Consider the following 18,417-nt stretch of genomic DNA (forward strand, 5'->3'; position numbering starts at 1 on the left):
CCCCCGGGCCAGGGTTAGAGGCCATCTAGGTATGAAAACCAGGCAGGGACCCATGATGCGGTGGTCTCTGAGCTCTGTCCCTTCCTCCCTCCTCCTGAGAGCTACACTCTCCACCAGGGCTTCTCACCAGTGGACTGACCAACCTGGTACAGCATGGCAAGATATTCTCTCAGCCCTCAGGCCCCCCATGCAGGGGCTTGAGCAACCCCAGAGTCTTGCCCACTGACTCTAGCATCTCAGACAACATTGCTATGGTCCTCTGTGTGCTGTGATGCCCTGGGATCGGGATACACTGCTTTAAACCCCTCTACTCCTTCCACCATATTCTCCCACCTTCTTGATTATTTTACTCTCGTGCAGTTCCTAAAGCCACAGGATCTTTTCCGCTGCTGCAGAGACCAGTGGGTGAGCTATAGCCTTTCAGACCGAATTTATTCCCACCAGGAGTGACAGCACATTGAGAACTCCAGTGTGTGCCATATTAAAAGATGGTAAATGCTCTTCCTTGAAGAGGAAAGCCTGCTCACTGATGGTGAAAATACTTCGGTGGCCATTGTCCCCCTGAAAATGCTATTCTGGGGTAAAGTTAGGTTCTTCCTCTTTGAAACATGAAAACGTATGTTGCAGAATAATGTTCAGGCAGAAATGATGTCCAACAGGCCCTTTGACAAAGCTGCTCGTAGTAAACCATTTGTCAATATTATGTATCTCAATCTTGTGAATATCATTCCATCATCAGCCAGGACAGGATCTAGAACCCCTCAACCTTCCAAAACACTCTTAGGTTACAAAGAGGACCTTCTGTGCTGATTTTGAAACAGAGAGTATTTAATGAAAGCTACCTAAGGAATTTAATTTCCTCTTTATATTCCAGTCCACTGCAAGGAAGATGGTCTTGAACTTTCTTTTAAACATCACTAAGAGGAACTTGAAAACAGATCCTAAAAACCTAGAGAAATCACTTGTTTTTCTATTGTTTAATCAGCCATGGCTAATTGTACATATGTACAATTGTAAAGAATGCATGTGGTGTGTTAGTACACTTATTAGGTCACTTTCCTCACAATGTCCCAACCTCTTTCTTAGTAATATTCTCTATAGATCTCATACAGGAGAAGTAATATTGACACTGGAGAATACTGTCTGGCCATGTGTGTTAGATGATTGCATTTTCATCCACTTGCATCTCAGTTTAATTTTCTTAGTCATTTAGAAACTGATTCAAAGATCAAAACCTGGGGGGTACTCTGGTAAGGCAAGGAAATCAGGTAAGCCCCAATATTTTTTAAAGATGTGTTTTTATTTTTATTTATTTGAGATAGAGAGTGAGAGAGCACAAGTATGGGGCAGAGGGAGAGAGAGAAGCAGGCTCCCCACCAACCAGGGAGCCCAATGCAGGGCTCTCGAGCCCAGGACCCTGAGATCATGACCTGAGCTGAAGCCATCCAGGCACCCCTAAGCCACAACATTTAAGTAGGTCCTCACTCTCACATGCTGACCACTTGGGGGCCCCCTTAAATTTTGCACCGTAGCCTCCTCACTCCTAAGGAGGCATGCACACTCTGGGTCACGTAAGTGACCTATGTCAACAGTCTGGATGCTGGGGTCAGATAACACCTGGGTCAGGGATGTGCACCTTTTGCAGGTAAGGGACCTAGATCCCGGTCTCTTCTTTGTCACTTCTGCCACATTTCTCCAAACTAAGACACCACTGATTACACAAAACACCATCACTTTGTGTACCACTAAGAAAAACATGCAGCCCATTAAACTATGACTTAACGGTCTAATGCCAGCCCTGTAAGAGGCACAAACTGGTCCCACTAGCCACTCACAGCTCTGAATTTTCTCACCTATACTAATGAATTAGGAGATTTCTCCTGCCTTCAGTTTAGTTACTTGCCATGTGATAGGTAATCCTTCTGCATGCATCTCAATAACAAAGAATAAATCTAGCTTTATGTACTTGTGGGTATCTTTTCTTTATCCAGCACCCTTGGCTGCTACTTTGCAAAAACAAATGAAACAAAGCTGAAATTGCATCATCCTCCAATGACAAATATTTGTTCTATCAATATCAAATTTATGCCCCATTCTCTATTTCCTTGACTCTCTTTGTAACTGTGTAAACAGTAACTTTTTTGTTTCGGTGCTGAATCACTGTGTAACCTTTTTGAAGTCATCTTAATCAGCAATTAAACTCAATCCATGGGTTGACAGCAGTGCACCCACGTCCACTGAAAAGTTGAAAATATCAAAAGTGAAAACTGAGTAAATACATCACCTGGGGATGGCAACTACGGCCTGGGGGCGGGGTAGGACGACAACTTATAAGGTGCTCTGCCCTCCCCCCCTCCCCCGCCCCACCCTGGGGAAATGGTGGTCACAGATTTAGACTGGTAATCAACACACTCCCGGCTTTAATCCAACACTGCCATTACTTGGTTTTAGAGTAGGAAGCACAACGGGAAACACAACATGGCAGCGTCTGCTGTCTCGCAGGAAGGCCAGCGGCTACTCACGATGCAGAGTCTTGACCTCCCCACACCACATGGCAGATGCACACCGTGGCTAGGGATGAGGTGCCTGCCCCCCTCACCCCGCGGGCCCAGAAAAGCCACTGCCCTGGTTTCCCACGGGCTTGTCTATTGCTGAAGGACTGCAGGTCCAGGGCCTCGTGACAGCTCCAAGCTCTCCTGCTCCTGGGACAGGCCCAGGAATCTAGAGTTTCCCAGTAATCAAGACAGATCATCCAGCCCAGGTGTAGGGCAATTCGCACTTAAATCTTAACTCCTTCTGTTTCCAAACGGAAGATGCCGTCAGACGGAAAGCCAGCAGCCGTCCTTCCCGGCCAGTTAGCGGGAAAAGGTCACCGACTGAAAACACACCCTGATTCTGGGAGCATTAGAATGGGACAGGGAACATCTCAGAAAAACTGAAGTGCTGCTTTTACGTCCTGCTTTAACTGCCAGCCCTAGCTGCCTCAACTGAAATGGGGAGGATAATTTAAAGGGCTACTTAAAGGAATGGTCCCTTGTTCTCCTTTTGGGCTCACAGATCTTGCTGTGAACCTATGACCTAAATATGTGTGTGTTACTGGGAGTTTTCAAGTGGTCACGTGATTACTTTCCTCTGAAGGTACAGGTGCCTCCCAGGCCACTGGGAAGCCCTGGGAGCTCAAGCTGCAGTCCCTCTGGGTGGTCTGTGTCCCTGGGGAGTGGTCTGGGACACAGCCTGAACAGTCTGGACAGCTCCCAGAGCTTCTGAAGCTGCAAATAATCAAGGTCATCACTTCAATCCCCTGGTATATGCCAAGCGCTCTACATATATTACCTCGTTTCATTGGCACCCTAACGTTTAAGTGCTGTTCTTCCCATTTTACAGATGAGGAAACATTGCTGGTAAGGGGCAGGACAGGGGTTAGAGCTCACGCGCCTGCTTCAGGATTCATGTAACCACCACGCTCATCACCTCTCCTACAGTCTCTGTCTCACATTAAAGGAGAGGTTACTTGATGTAAGTAGTAACACTGGGCCACTTTAAAACCATACCCAGGGAATTCAGAAAAATAACACTTTTTGTTGGTCAGTAGCTGATGAGATGTTAAGAGAGAGATGGCTCTGTGATGTGGCTTCAGAAACACCCCGGCCTCTTCAAATAAAAACTGGGAGACTACACCTCAGTATGGGCCACATAATGGCAGAGATGATGGATTTGGGGCTGAATTGCACCCCCTCCCCCAAATTCATATGTTGAATTCCTAGCGCTCCTCCCCCACCTCAGAATGTAACCATATCTGAATAGGGCCTTTAAAGAGGTCAGTAACATTCAACTAACTCACCAGGGTGGATTCCAACCCAGGACTGTTGCCTTTATAAAAAAGAGTATGTGTGTGTGGGGGTGCACCTGGGTGGCTCAACCAGTTAAGCATCAGACTATTTCGGTTCAGGTCAGGATCTCAGGGTCAGTGAATCAAGCCCTGGGTGGGGCTCTACGCTCAGTGGGAGTCCGCTTGAGATTCTCCCCTTCCTTCTCCCTCTGTCCTTTCCCTGTACCTACTCTCCTGCACGGGCTCGCTCTCTCTCCCCCCTCCCTCAAATAAATAAATCTTTTTTAAAAATTTGTTTTAGGGGCGCTGGGTGGCTCAGTGGGTTAAAGCCTCTGCCTTCGGCTCAGGTCATGATCCCAGGGTCCTGGGATCGAGCCCCCCATCGGGCTCTCTGCTCCGCAGGGAGCTTGCTTCCTCCTCTCTCTCTCTCTCTCTCTCTCTCTCTCTGCCTGTCTGCCTACTTGTGATCTCTGTCAAATAAATAAATAAAATCTTTTTAAAATTTTTTGTTTTAAAGAGATTATAACACAGACACACAGAGAGATCACATGAAGATGCAGGGGAAAGATGGTGAAGGGGAGCAGAATGTGCTACCCCAAAATATGCCTCTTTAGCATAAAGACTATTCTGAACTGATTATTTTTTAAGGAACTGCAGACACAAAAGAAGCTCTGAAAACAGGGTAGCAGCTTACCTTTTGTAAGAGAAATTTACATTCGAAAGGGATCTTGTACCAGGAAGGGAGCTATTACCAGAGATAATTCCCCTGAAAGACTTATCTGCAGGGCAGGGCAACCTTGGTTTACCAAACATTCACTCTTCTCACCTTCCCTTGAATTGCCTTTTCCCCCTGGAAACCCCAGACCCCTTTCCCTTAGACCAGGATGATATATAAGCTGCGATCATGTGGCCGCCTTTTGACAGGTCTCATTATCTTTGTGGGACTCTCCAGAAAGTGCCAGGTAATTACGTATATGTTATTAAAATTTGTTTTTCTGCTGTAGATCTGTTTTTTTGTTTTGTTTTCTTTTCGTTTTTGCTTTTTATTTCAGGGGGCAGGGTATCAGCCAAGAACCTAGAAGGATAGAGGGAAAATTATGTTTTCTCCTCTACAGTGGCCATGTACATGCCAAGGAGAGAGACCCTCAGAAGAAATCAACCCCACTGACATCTTGATCTAGGACTTCTGGCCTCCAGAACTATAAGATAAATTTCTGTTGTTTAAGCCACCAGCCTGTGGTACTTCTTCACGAAAGCCCTAGCAGACTAATACACAATGCTATGTGTTTACCACTCCATTTCCTCTTTCTGGATGTAGGAAAACAACATTTTCTACCCTCCCTGCATTGGGGTGAGGTCCTTGTGACTAGTTGTGTGTGACCAAAGGACCATAAATAAAAGAAATACACTTCATTCCTCAGCTGAGGCACTTAAAGGTGGGTGTTATTTGCCCATGGTCCTTCTCTCCTCCTCCGCCACTGCCATGGGACCAGGAGACAGTATGCTCTAGATAATGGAGTTACAAGATGGCAGAGCTCCCGTCAGCCTGGCTCCCTCAGTGACTGTGTGGGGCAGGGCACTCTGTTAACCTGCTTTGGACTTTTAATATGAGAAATAAACTTTTTCTTTTTTTTTTTTCTTAAGCCACCGAGGTTTCAGGGGTAATCTGTGACTGCAGCATAGCCTAGCCTCTCCTCACACACAAATCCACCTTTGAAAAGATGGACTACCAAAAACCGATTTTAGGACTTCACATGCCATTGGGTGAAACCATATTAAATTTCCGGTTTTGCAGGTAAAATGCTCACATAGGAACTATTTCATTTGTTCACCCTCTCGTTGTACATATTTGCAGAACCAACCTTAGAACCAATAGGTTGGACCACCTCCAGTTGACAGATGGCACATGTGAGACCCATTCAGATTCCTGGTTTGGCAAAAGCCCAGAAACATGTTAGTGGAGGAATTGGACTCCAAACCAAAAATAATATTTCTTTGTGTGACAGCAAGTTGGCAATATCTATTAAAGAGTACATATCAGGGGGCGCCTTGGTGGCTCAGTGGGTTAAAGCCTCTGCCTTCGGCTCAGGTCATGATCTCAGCGTCCTGGGATTGGGCCCCATCAGGCTCTCTGCTCATCAGGAAGCCTGCTGCCCCCCCCACCCCCCCCCCGTCTGCCTCTCTGCCTACTTGTGATCTCTGACAGATAAATAAATAAATAAAATCTTTAAAAATAAAAAAATTAAGAGTACATATCAAATGGTAACCATGCTCTTTCACTTAGCAACTTTACCCCAAGGATTAATCGACCAGAAAGAGCTGAACAGATGTGCAGAAATATAGAAATAAGAAGATACACTATGCTAGCACTATATGTGATTGTGAAAACTCAGAAATAATATAAGTGCCTACTTAAAGGGAATTGGTTAAATAAATTATGGTTCATCATCTGCATTCAAATCTACATAGTTAAAAAAAAAGAGTTCAACTTTTTTGTCCACATGAAAAGACACCCACGTCATATTAACAGGAGCATAATGATAAAAAGTAGAAAAAGAAAAGTAAATTAGCAATCATGAAAGATTTCTTAATCTCCATGCACTGATGTGTATCAAGTACCTGACATCTGGTAGACACTTTTTGCCCTCCCAACCCTCTCCTGCGTTTTGCTTGAATTGTCGTAAATAAACCTAAGTAGGTGATCCAACTCTACTACCTACAAGCTGTGTGATCTTGGGCCAGAAACTTTCACAGCTCTCACACCTATAAAACTGAAAGTAATAATAGCACTTCCTTCAGAAGTGTTATAGGATTATATTAGACTATGTACATAAGGTGCTTAGAAAGATGCTTGGTGCATAATAAGTGCTTAGTAGACAGTCACCATTATGGTGATGGTAATGATAATGATACTCATCTCTGGAACCGGAAGAAACAAGCTTTCTTGCAGTTTGTGTTGCATTTACTTCTGCTTTTTCTCTCTTTAAAAAAAAAATATCTAGGAAGAAAACATAATAAATCATTCCGCTTATTTCTCTACCTGAAATTAAATAAAAAGACAATGCTTTTTAAAGCAGTGCTTATCCCAATAAACTCAGCAATGTTAGGTATTCTAATGTTTAATGTGGCTTCTAAAGACAATTTCCCTATTTCATTACCAAACCGATACACTCCTTCTCTGGGGAGTTAACAATAATGGAGTCATTCCCAGGTAAACAGAGTGTTTATCAGGGATAACCTAAGTAGCCCCACTAGATGTACAGCACACTCGCCTTCTTCTGCCAAGGGATCAGCCTGGGGCTTCTCCTCTACTGATTTCTGTAACACTGTACTTATGGCAAGGATCTTTCAAAACCACAGAAGGAAACTTTTATGTGACCACACTCTAACTCAAACAGGACTTTCTATTTGAGGTCCTACCCAGTGCATTTTAAGTATTAATTCAACCAACCAGGCTTATTTCCCAGACCGTAAGCCTGAAAGATTTGTGTGGCTCTAGAAACAGATTGGAATTAAAATTCAATACACCCACCGTTCTGATCCAGTATCTCTTCGGTCCATGGATGCTCTGTGGAACCAAGTATAATGCAGAATGCAAGGAACTAGTGAGCATTTGTAGGCTATCTAAGCTTGGCAAATTGCTGCTACAGCGGACCCAAGAATTAAAGGTTTTTTTGGAGCCTTTTGTAGCAGCTGAGTCCCAGCCTTTGTGTGGCTTGCCGAAAAGTTTCACAGCTGGGCAGTGAAACAGCTAGGGCTGGAACCCAAGGACTGGCTTCCCAGGGAATGCGCTTTCCACTCCTGCTGGATTATCATTCTTCCGTTTTTGCTTCTTGGACAACCAAGCAAAGTTAAAATAGCTCGTTCAAGGTCAGAGGAGCAGTCAAGCACAACTGGCAATGCCAGCCGGCAGATTATAAAATCCTAAAGGAAAGGTCCTCTTAACCTCACCTATCCCCACTAACCCTGTGTAAATGTTTTTGTTGATTGTCTCCCAACACAGTTTAGAGGAAGTTTCTCTTCTAGGTCAGTACTAGGTGTGTAAACACGTGTGACACACGTGTCTGTTACCAGCCGAGTAGGCACACACGCCCCGCCCCCCCTCCGCGCCCCGACCTGGTGGCTGGCAAAAGTTGCCATTGCACTGCGATGGTCGTGCACCCCTAGCAACTCGCCGCTCGCCCATTGTAACGATTCAACGACCTTTCTTCCTGGGGTTGGCAACCTGGAGACTGCAAACTGGCCTCAAATTGAGCCCTGCATGACCAGCGCTAGTCTTGAGGGTACAGAGGACCCTGTTGCACATTTAAGACCGCTAGCCAAGCCTCATCTTCGGCCACAGTCCGGGGACCCGTGACTCCTTGATCCTGTAACTAAATGCACTCAGGTGACGCTCAGACGCCCAGCAGAACGCCCACAAGTTCAAAGCGGCAGCTGGCGGATGCAAGCTTCCTCCTTGGACGAAACGCCCCTCCCTGAACTGCAGACTGCTCTCACCTGCACCTTCCTATACCTCCACGGTGTGAGCCTTCTTGGCACCCGCGCTCCATCTGCCCCACAGGAGGCGGGTGGTTTAAACCTCACGCTCCGTCTGTGTGCCCAGCGAGCGCCGGGCGGGGAGCTGCGCGCGCGGGTGAGAGCGGGTCCCCGGGACTGGGGAGGCCCGGGTGCCGAAGGGAGGGCACGCAGGCTTCCGCCACCAGGACGCCCACACTCGCTTCCCCTGTCCCCCGCCCCCCCTGGCTGGGGCTGGCGGTGGTTCGCTTCCCGGGAAGGGGGGTGGTTGCGGCAGGAAAGCAGGGGCACCGCGGCCGCGCAGAGAGGCGTGGGAAGCTCGGGGTGCAACAGGAGCGGGTGGACCCGGCCCGTCGCGGCACTAGCTCGGGGTGACGCCAGGGAGAGCGCCGCGGCTGCTGCGCAGGGACACGCACGAGCGGCCGGCTGCTGCTGGTGGGCGATTGTTAGCGTTCGGAATTATCAGCCGGGCGGTTACACCAGGCACTCGAAGTGCTCCCCTCCTGGGAAGGGAGTAGGGCACCAGGACACGCAGAGACCAAAGAGGGTGGGAGGAGAAGAAACATCCCTCCTCACCGCGCCGGTGTCCGAGAGGGGCTGTGGGGGACAGCTTTGGCCTGGTGCCTGCGCACCCAGCCCGCCCGGCCGGCCCAGGCCGCCCAGCCCGGGCGCCCGGGGCTTTGGAGAGGGGGGAGGAGGCGGCCTCGGACGGCTGCGGGGCGCGGTGCCCGCGGGACTTGCGAACCCTGCGCGAGGAGCTCACCTGGCGGGCATTCGGCTGGCAGCGCGTCTGCTCCATGCCGGCGGCGGGCACGCGGCTGCAGCACCCCGCACCCCGCGCCTCGCGCCCACGGGAAGGGTCTGGTCGTTCCGAGGGACTCTGGCCCCGAGCCGGGGCCTCTTAGAGCCTTCACTCCCCAGGCACGTCCCGAGGCCAGCGGGTGCCTGGGTCCTAGCGCCCCTCCCGAGGTGTGGTGCCCCGACTCTGAGTCCGCTTAGCGCACCCCTAACTACTCTGCTCCCCGCAGGGCTTTCCCCCTCCCTCGAGGGAAGTCGGGTCTCGCTAGAGCTGCCCAACCTGGTGCTGGTTGAGACTTGGGGGTTGGGCACCCAGCTTTCTCCTCATCTTGCCCACCCTTCTCCACTCTCTTCTTGCGTCTCCACCTCCAAGTAAACAGTGAAGGATCAGATTGATCTCATTCCTCAATTAAAATTCATATATGTTATTATTTTAAAGACTCTAAAGTCAGAGACCTTAGTCATTATTAATACATACAGTATAGCATATAAAAGATCATTCGCCCTCAAAGTGAAGGAGAACTTTTCTATTTATATGAATATGAAACCATGCCCTATTATGTATGTGTTGTGTGTGGTGGAGGGTAGGTAGGATTATCCCTCAGTCTTAATTAGTGCAGATAATCTACCACCTGTGAGTCAAGTTTGGATCAAGCCAAAGGTGCTGCCATCCTTCCTGCTCCCCCTGCCCTCCTCCCCCATTTGAAGAGCTGGAATCAAAGGTCTGGGCAGATACTACTATGAAGCTTGCAGACATTTTTTAAAAGTAATAAATTGTACCTACTTAAATCCCTCAGCTGTAAATAAGCCTGGCTTCTTACTTGTGATTATTATCACACCTGCCCCATACCTGGGTGGAGGGATTTCTAACAAAGACCTAGAGAGCATTTGCAAAGACTTTTCCTTTCTCAGCTGCCCACAGGGCTGAGTCAGTCCAGTTAAAACCAAGATCAACAACAGCAGTATTTTCCTGCTGACTTTCTTATCCAGAGAGGCTGATGAGATTTCTAATGACAGAAAAGGAAAACAAGTAGCATGAAACTAGTCCATAGGACATGGAGAGAGACAAAGAGAAACATTATTTAGGTGTTAGCCATAATCTATAAAGGCTAATAGATAGGTATGACAGCAGGGGTGCCTGGGTGGCTCAGTGGGTTAAAGCCTCTGCCTTTCGCTCAGGTCATGATCTCAGGGCCCATGATCTCAGGGTCCTGGGATCAAGCCCCACATTGGGCTCCCTGCTTAGCAGGGAGCCTGCTTCCTCCCCTCTCTCTCTCTGCCTGCCTCTCTGCCTACTTGTGATCTGTCAAATAAATAAATAAAATCTTTAAAAAAAAATGTATGACAGCAATATGAATATAGTCTTTATAGTCTTTTTCTAAGGAGCCCAAAGTTTGCCCTCAAAAGCATTCCTCTCTGTGTGCACAGACTCTAATATGGTCACCAGTTATCCCCATCTCCTGGTGATCATGCATTTATGGAACCCTGTGACTTGCTTCCTACCTGGAGCAAATGGTGACAGGATGTCACTTCAAAGATAATTTTTTTTAAGATTTTATTTATTTATTTGACAGAGGGAGAGAGCAATCACAAGTAGGCAGGGGGGGGGAGCAGGCTCCCTGCTGAGCAGAGAAGCCAATGTGGGGCTCGATCCCAGGACCCTGAGATCACCACCCAGGCTGAAGGCAGAGGCCCAATCCACTGAGCCACCCAGGTGCCCCCAGGATGTCACTTCAATGATTATGTTACATAGCGTTGCTAGGAGACTCTCTCTTGCTGGCTTTGATGAAGCAAAGAACCTCAATAAAGAGGTCCATGTGGTAAGGAACTGAGGGTGCCTCTAGCTGAGAGCCAGTAAGAAACTGAGGCACTTAGTCCCACAGACTAAAAGGACCTAAGTCTTGCCAGCAACCAGGAGAGCTTGAAAGAGAACTCTTCCCGAGTCAGACCCTGAGATGAGACTACAGCCCCAGCTAACACAGAGGACCCAGTGAAGCCATGCTCAGACTTCAGTCTCACAGAAACTGAAGTAATGTGTGCTGTTTTAAGCCACTAAATCGGTGGGAACATGTTATGCACAATAGCAAAACTAATACACTTCCTCCTTCCACAGATTAAAAAGTGAGGCAAAAGGGGAGGCAAAAGGTAGAAGGGCTAACTAAGGTCATTTAAATTGGCAGCAAAATCCCCCATTATGTCATAATCGTAGCCTCTCCAGGCCCCGTACGGACAAGGAAAAGCAAAACAGCAAAGACATCAGGAGGTGAAAGAGCAATTTCAGCCTGAGATTCAGAGGTGGTGGAGCAACAGAAGAACTTGAAGAAAGTCTGAGGCAAAAATAACCCAGCAGGTAAAAAGATGCCTTGAAAAACTGAGGGCCAATTGACCCCAGCAAAACAAAACAAAACAAACAAAAAAACCCACACGTTTTCAGAAAGAAAAGCCAATAAATTAAAAGAAAAACAGGAAAGAGAAAACTAATAACAGAGACAATGAGGAAAAGCAAAGACACTAAATCCTCTGAATTTCCTTTCCAATTATCTAGGAAAGAAAAGAAAAGCAAAAGCCATACTTTCTCCTGTGACTGCGGGGATTTTCCAGCAGAGCTGCTCAAGAAGTCCTCACAGACTATCTGCACACAGCACATGCCTGTGGCAGCCAGCAGGCTGTCTGCAGTTCCCAAGATATAGCATAAAATCAGATGGTGTCTCGAAACTACTAGCCAGGGTTCGGAGGGCTAGCACCTATTTGCTACACTTTAAGTGTCTTTTGATGCCTAAAGTTTTAAAGTGTTCTGTTCCATCCTGGATGTAATACAGTTTAATTGAGCCCAACACTTAAACCCACTGGACATTCCCTGTCACGTACCATGAAGGGTATTATAGAGTGGGGTATGACTTTCAAAGAGAGGAAGGGAGGAAGGGTAAGAGACGGAGGAAGGGAGGAAGAAAAGGAAAGAAGGTAAGAGAAGGAGAGGGAAAGGGAACTGAAAGGGAAGGAAAGAAAGAAGAAAGAAGAAAAGGGCGGGGGGGGGGGGAAGAAGAGAAGAAACCTGAGACACAGAGTTTCCAGTCTAGCACAGTGTGCCATTTAGGGTCCTTCGAGCATGGCACTGGTCATTCTTTGAAGACTGAAGATGTTGATGTCGCTGACAAGCTGGTGCTTGTGTGATTGCCACAGTGTGAAAGCCCAGTACAAACAGGTGCTACCAGTGTTTGGTAACTTCTGGAGAAATTAAGAAATTTAAAACATTTAAATTAAAGAAATTTAAAAAATTTAAAACGCTGCCACAGGCATGTGCTGTGTGCAGACAGTCTGAGAGGACTTCTTGAGCAGCTCTGCTGGAAAATCCCCGCAGTCACAGGAGAAAGTATGGCTTTTGCTTTTCTTTTCTAGAAATTTAATTAAGAAATTAAGTCCATGTTTTACCTTCCACGATCATCAATGTCCCTGGCAGCACATATGTTAAACTCCTTCTGTAATTCTTCTACTGGTTGGCATAGCATTATCCTGCTCCCCTCATCCCTCTCCTGAACCAAGGGAATACACAGACAGTCCATATCTGTCCTCCTGACAATGGACGAACAGACTCTGAGAGGCCACTTGGTGATGCCTGGGGTCTCCCTCACTCCATGAGCGGTTTCAGGATCCTAGCCACCCCAGGTTTTCCTAATCATATTGCAACCTCAGACAAAATCAACCAAAGCTACTCGGAGGAAACGAAACACACTTCCTACAGAATTCAAGCCCAGACATCCTCCAACCTGGATCCCTGCCCTCAGGATGGCGCAAGACAAAGGAGGAAGGAAAAGCAAGTTATCGCCTGGATGGGCATTAGCCCTGTGGCCTGGAATTACAAATTTGTAAAGAATAAATGTGAACTGGGAAGTTCAGTATTATGAATAAAATATCTCATAATTATTTATTAGTAGGAAGTCATAGGCATTAATGATGAAACACCCTTGCCTTCTTATCTGAGGAGAGGCCCCCATGTCAGGTGGCTGTCACACATTCCTTTAAGCATTTCTGAGAGCTGAACCTCTCCCACACTTCACTGATACTTATATCACCTTCAACACATCTGTCTGTCTATCAAGATATTTTGAATAGGGGCAAATTTGTTTAATTTTATAGTTGACCCTAGAACAACACAGCTTTGAACTACAGAGGTCAACTTACACATAGATTATTTTCAGTAAGTACAGTACAGTATACGATAAGTGTATGTTCTCTTCCTTATTATTTTTTCAACAGTCTTTTTGCTAGCTTACTTTATTGTAAGAATACAGTATATAATACATATAACCCACAAATTTTGTGTTAATGGACTGTTTGTGTTATCAGTAAGGCTTCTGGTCATTAGTAGCTAAAGTTTTAGGGAATCGAAAGTTTCAAGAGCATGTGTGACTGTGTAGAGGGAGGGAGAGGTGTCAGAGCTCCTAACCCCTGCACTCTTCGAGCATCAACTATATATTCATTCATCCACCCAAAGATCTTTTTGAGCAACTACTGCATGTCAGGAATGATTTTAGGTGCTGAGGATAGACTGTAAATAACATGAATCCATACTGTCATGATGCTTACATTCTCATGGAGGGAAGAGAGACAGTTAAGAACAAAAGGAAAGCAAAATATTATCTTATGATCTGAAAAACTGGAGGGTAGGCCACTTTAGTTTGGGAGGTCAGAGCAGGCTGCTCTAGGAAGGGACATTTGAACTGACACATGGTGTAATTCATGGGGCTGGGAATGCAAACATCAGGGGGAGGGCCCCAGAGAAGGGAACAGCACATGCAAAATCCTCCTGGCAGGAAAGAGCTTGGTAAATTCAAGAAAGAGAGAGGAGGCTAGTGTGGCCAGGTGCAACAGGAAGCCTTGAGGTGGTTTTAAGCAGAGAAGAAACACAGAATGACTTTTGGAAAAGTGTAAAGAATCCATCCTAGGGGATCAAGGGTGGATGCTGGTAGGACAGTAGGAGGCTGCTGGAGTGAGCTACGTGACAGATGGGGATGACCAGGGAGAAAGCAGGGCAGATCTAGATGCATTCATTTTGATTGTCTGGCTGACAGGACTTATGATGAAGTGCATGTGGGGGGTGGAGTGGACAAGGATAGTCCCTAGGTTTCTGGCCTGGGGTTTCTGGCCTGGGCAGTTGGGTGGATGGAGGTGCCATTTACTGAGATAGGGAAGGGTGTGAGAGAAGCAGAAAAAGCACGGGTGGGGAAGCAACAACCCGGCCTTGGCCTTGTTCAGTTCGAGTCTCTTTTAGACTTCCAAGGGACCTTGTCAAGGAGGCAGATGGATCTTTGTGTCTCGGGCTCAGCAGAAAGGCCAGCGCTAGAGTCATAATTTTTGGAATCATCAGTGTAAAGCTGCCACCAGAAGCCATGGGTTGGATAAGGTCACCAAAGAAGGCCATGTAATCAGAAGGGAGAAGAGGGCAGAAACGCACACTGTGGGCCTGCCAACTGTTACAGGTCAAGCAGAGAAGCAGATGCCAGCAAAGAGCCTCAGGAGCCATGGCCATATAACAGGATGAAAACCCACCAGAGAGAATGAAATTATTTAAATGAGCTGTCCACTGATATGAAGAGCTAGAAAAAGGAAAACTCCAGAATGATTTGACACAAGGAATAGACATAGAGATTGTACATTATAAAGATATATCTGGTTGTAGAGGAATGCATGGGTTGAGAAGACAAAGAGGGATACAGAGATAATTAATAACAATCTAGAAGGAGCTGAGGAGAGCCTGAAGAAGAGCATTGGCCTTAGAAATGGAGGAGAGGAGGAGAACAGGAAGGATACTTGGAGATGGAGTAGGGATTTGTAATGGATGGGCTATGAGTGGGCAACTCCTGGGTGCAGTAGTTCCCACTAAGACAGGTGCCGCTAGGTGAAAGCAAGCACTCTCAGCGAGCAGTTTGAGTCTGTTGGGTCTGAGGTGCCCATGGAACACACAGGAAAGATGTCTAGTCAGTAAGAGGAAACAGGTCTGCAGTGGTGGGAAGTACTTGGGTTGGAGCTAAAAATCTAGCCATCATCAATACACAGATATGAGAGGAAGCATGAGCAGGAGAGTAAAGGATCCAGACTCAAAAGGTTTCCAGAGGTGAACACTGAGAGAATTGGACAAAGGAGACACCAGCAGATGGAAAGTAAGATAACTTGCCCTCTGACCAGAGGTTGATTCCAGCCTAACTTCTTCCAGGCAAGGACATCAAACCAACGCCTTAAATGGAGTTACTCCCTAACAGAAGTAGAATTCTTACAGAAAATGAAAGTCAGCTCTGCATACACACACACACACACACACACACACACACACACACACTTATCCCAACCAAACTTTCCAGGCCTGGAAGTTCTTTCCTCCTTTAAAAAATGAGATGGAGGGACGCCTGAGTGGCTCAGCGGGTTAAGCCTCTGCCTTCGGCTCAGGTCATGGTCTCGGGGGTCCTGGGATCGAGCCCCACATCGGGCTCTCTGCTCAGCAGGAAGCCTGCTTATCCCTCTCTCTCTGCCTACCTCTCTGCCTACTTGTGATCTCTCTCTGTCAAATAAATAAATAAATCTTTAAAAAAAAAAAAAAGATGGAGAGAGGTAGTCATTTAAAAAAAATACTTCTGTTTCCCAAATTATCTAAGGATTAAATGCATTTCAATCAAATTCTTACAACTTTAGTGGGCTTTTAAAAATATAGGGGGGGCACCTGGGTGGCTCAGTGGGTTAAAGCCTCTGCCTTCGGCTCGGGTCGTGATCCCGGGGTCCTAGGATCGAGCCCCGCATCGGGCTCTCTGCTCTGCGGGGAGCCTGCTTCCCCCTCTCTCTCTGCCTACTTGTGCTCTCTCTGTCAAAATAAAAAAAAATAAAAAAAATAAAATAAAAATATAGATATAGGGGCACCTGGGTGGCTCAGTTGGTTAAGCAACTGCCTTCAGCTCAGGTCATGATCCTGGAGTCCTGGGATTGAGTCCTTTATCAGGCTGCCTGCTCAGCAGGGAGTCTGCTTCTCGCTCTGACCCTCTGCCCTCTCATGCTCTCTCTCACTCTCATTCTCTCTCAAATAAATAAATAAAATCTTTAAAAAAATAAAAATTAAATTTAAAAATAAAGATATAAAAATATAGATACAGATAAATTAAAAAACCATTGCCCTTAGATTCTGACCAATGCTCTATTTCTGCCCTCCCCACTTCACCCCTCCTCCTCCAACTTATGTTTTCCTCCTATCACTAGTCATCATACTCAAGTTAAAGACAAGAAATGTCCCAATTAGCAAAACCTCTGGGAATGAAGCAATTTCATAAGAGAATTGTCCATGTTTGGAAGCCAGCCATGCACCTTGTAAATCAGGTGATCAGTGATCATATGGATCACGCAGGTCCCCAAAAATACTTTTGAGACTGTGACCCTACAACACAGTTGCTAGAGGCTAAAAAACAACCATGCAAGTACAAGTAAACAAATAAGCCTCCTCACCTATTTCCCACTTGTTTGCAAAGATTTAATGGTAAATAGCATTGACACTCCCCCAAATTCTGAAGTCAGGGAGATTTGTCTAGATGGCCCCCTGCTTCCCTTCTTTGCCTGTCCTCTCTTCTTCCCCAATCCAGATACCCACTCTGTGCCCACCTGACCTCCTGCTCTCTTCTCTAGTTTGAGGAAGAGCTGTACCCTCCACCTGTGTTCACAGATCAGCTTATGGCACTTGTGTGAATGTGTCCAAGTCAAAGTGTTACCTCAGGAATTTGCATTACGCATCATTTACTTACTACTTTCTTATCTACCAGGGGCTGGGTGGGGTGGGGTGGGGAGGGATGCCAGAGATAAAGTAAACAGGTGGAAAACAGGGATGCTTCAGGTCTCAATGTGCCTAGGCTGAGAGCTCCAGCCTGTGTGGGTGTCTCCCGACTTCTCCCCTAGTGCCCCGCACTCCCACAGCCTGCACTAGCACTATACTTTCCTAATGGTGTGTCTGTAGCTCCTACCAGACTAAGCTCCTTGAGGGCTTAGTCTGTATCTGTCTTATTTCTGGATTCTCAGGCACAAAATAAGCACTGAGTAAGTGTTCACTGAATGCATAGTTGAATTGAAGTTGGGCTGTAGGAGTCAGAATGTTGTCCTTTTAAGTGACTGAAAAAGATGGCAAGATTAAAAAAAAAGACTATTCATCTCCCAAGACCATGAAATGGCCTTTATTCCCTGGCTGGTATTAGAAGGTGTGACCTACGGGGTGCCTGGGTGGCTCAGTGGGTTAAAGCCTCTGCCTTCGGCTCAGGTCATGATCTCAGGATCCTGGGACCGAGCTCCACATCAGGCTCTCTGCTCAGCGGGAAGCCTGCTTCCTCCTTCTCTCTCTGCCTGCCTCTCTGTCTGTCAAATAAATAAATAAAAATCTTAAAAAAAAAAAAAAGGCGTGACCTAAAAGGTACTGGAGGCAGGAAGAACAAACATTGTCATCCCCTGCTTCTTCTAGGTCCAAGAATGTTAGCTCCTGACCCTAACTTTGGATTCTCCTGTCCTAAGACTCCCAGATGCACCTTTTTTGTTGCTTGGTGTTCTTGATGTTTCATCTATCACTTCGTTAAAACAAACATTTACTGGGATATACTGAGCTCCAGGCACAGTGCTGGGCATTGAGGATTTGACAATGAACAAACCCAGCCTAGTCCCTGAGTTCACCAATCTTGCAATCTGGTTGAGTTACTATTTAATGAACTGTCTGAGCCAAAGACTCCTTCCCCATCCACCATTCATCTCTCTAGCCAACCAATTCCCTGTGTTTCTTATTTATAAACTTCTGAGAACAACAATGCAGTAAATGAAGGCTTACTGTAGTTTGGGTTGTTTTGGAATCACAGAAATATTAGAGCTAAAGAGGATTTTGCCAGAATCTGTCTACTCCTCCAGATGGACTCTACATCTTTCTTCCCTGACCCTGTGCCCTGGGAGGTGGACCAGTACAGAATACAGCAGTGGGCCCCTTGCCCTCTGACTTCCAGGCAGTTGGAATCAGCCAGTATGGGCCATCAACTCAGGGTGAGAACATGGGCAGTAGCTTTGAGACCCCATGGCAGCCCAGAACTCTAAGTTCCAACGTTGACTGTGTCGCCTGTCCCAAGGGTGTTACCATCAGCCTACAGATGGTAACAGCTTCTGGACTCCCACTAGCTCATGGATACTGCACCATCCCTTGTGGGGTTCCTGACACCTGTCCAAAATGTGTAGGACAAGGCTTCATCTGTTTCCCGAAGGGACATAGAAAACCCTTC

The 18,417-nt window shown here is 46.6% G+C and overlaps 1 protein-coding gene across 1 annotated transcript in view; it reads right to left on the reverse strand.

The window, feature by feature from the left end:
* The window catches only part of PDE8B (phosphodiesterase 8B), a gene marked incomplete at its 5' end in the record, with an annotated part of 264,283 nt that extends 255,140 nt beyond the window's left edge, over positions 1-9,143 (reverse strand). The window contains one exon of the mRNA XM_080803411.1: positions 9,108-9,143. Within this exon, the coding sequence (XP_080659537.1) occupies positions 9,108-9,143 (36 nt within the window). The remainder of the gene's footprint in view (positions 1-9,107) is intronic.
* Between the last annotated feature and the right edge of the window lie 9,274 nt (positions 9,144-18,417).

The sequence above is a fragment of the Martes martes genome (genome assembly GCF_963455335.1).
Source record: "Martes martes genome assembly, chromosome: 5".
NCBI lineage: Eukaryota > Metazoa > Chordata > Mammalia > Carnivora > Mustelidae > Martes > Martes martes.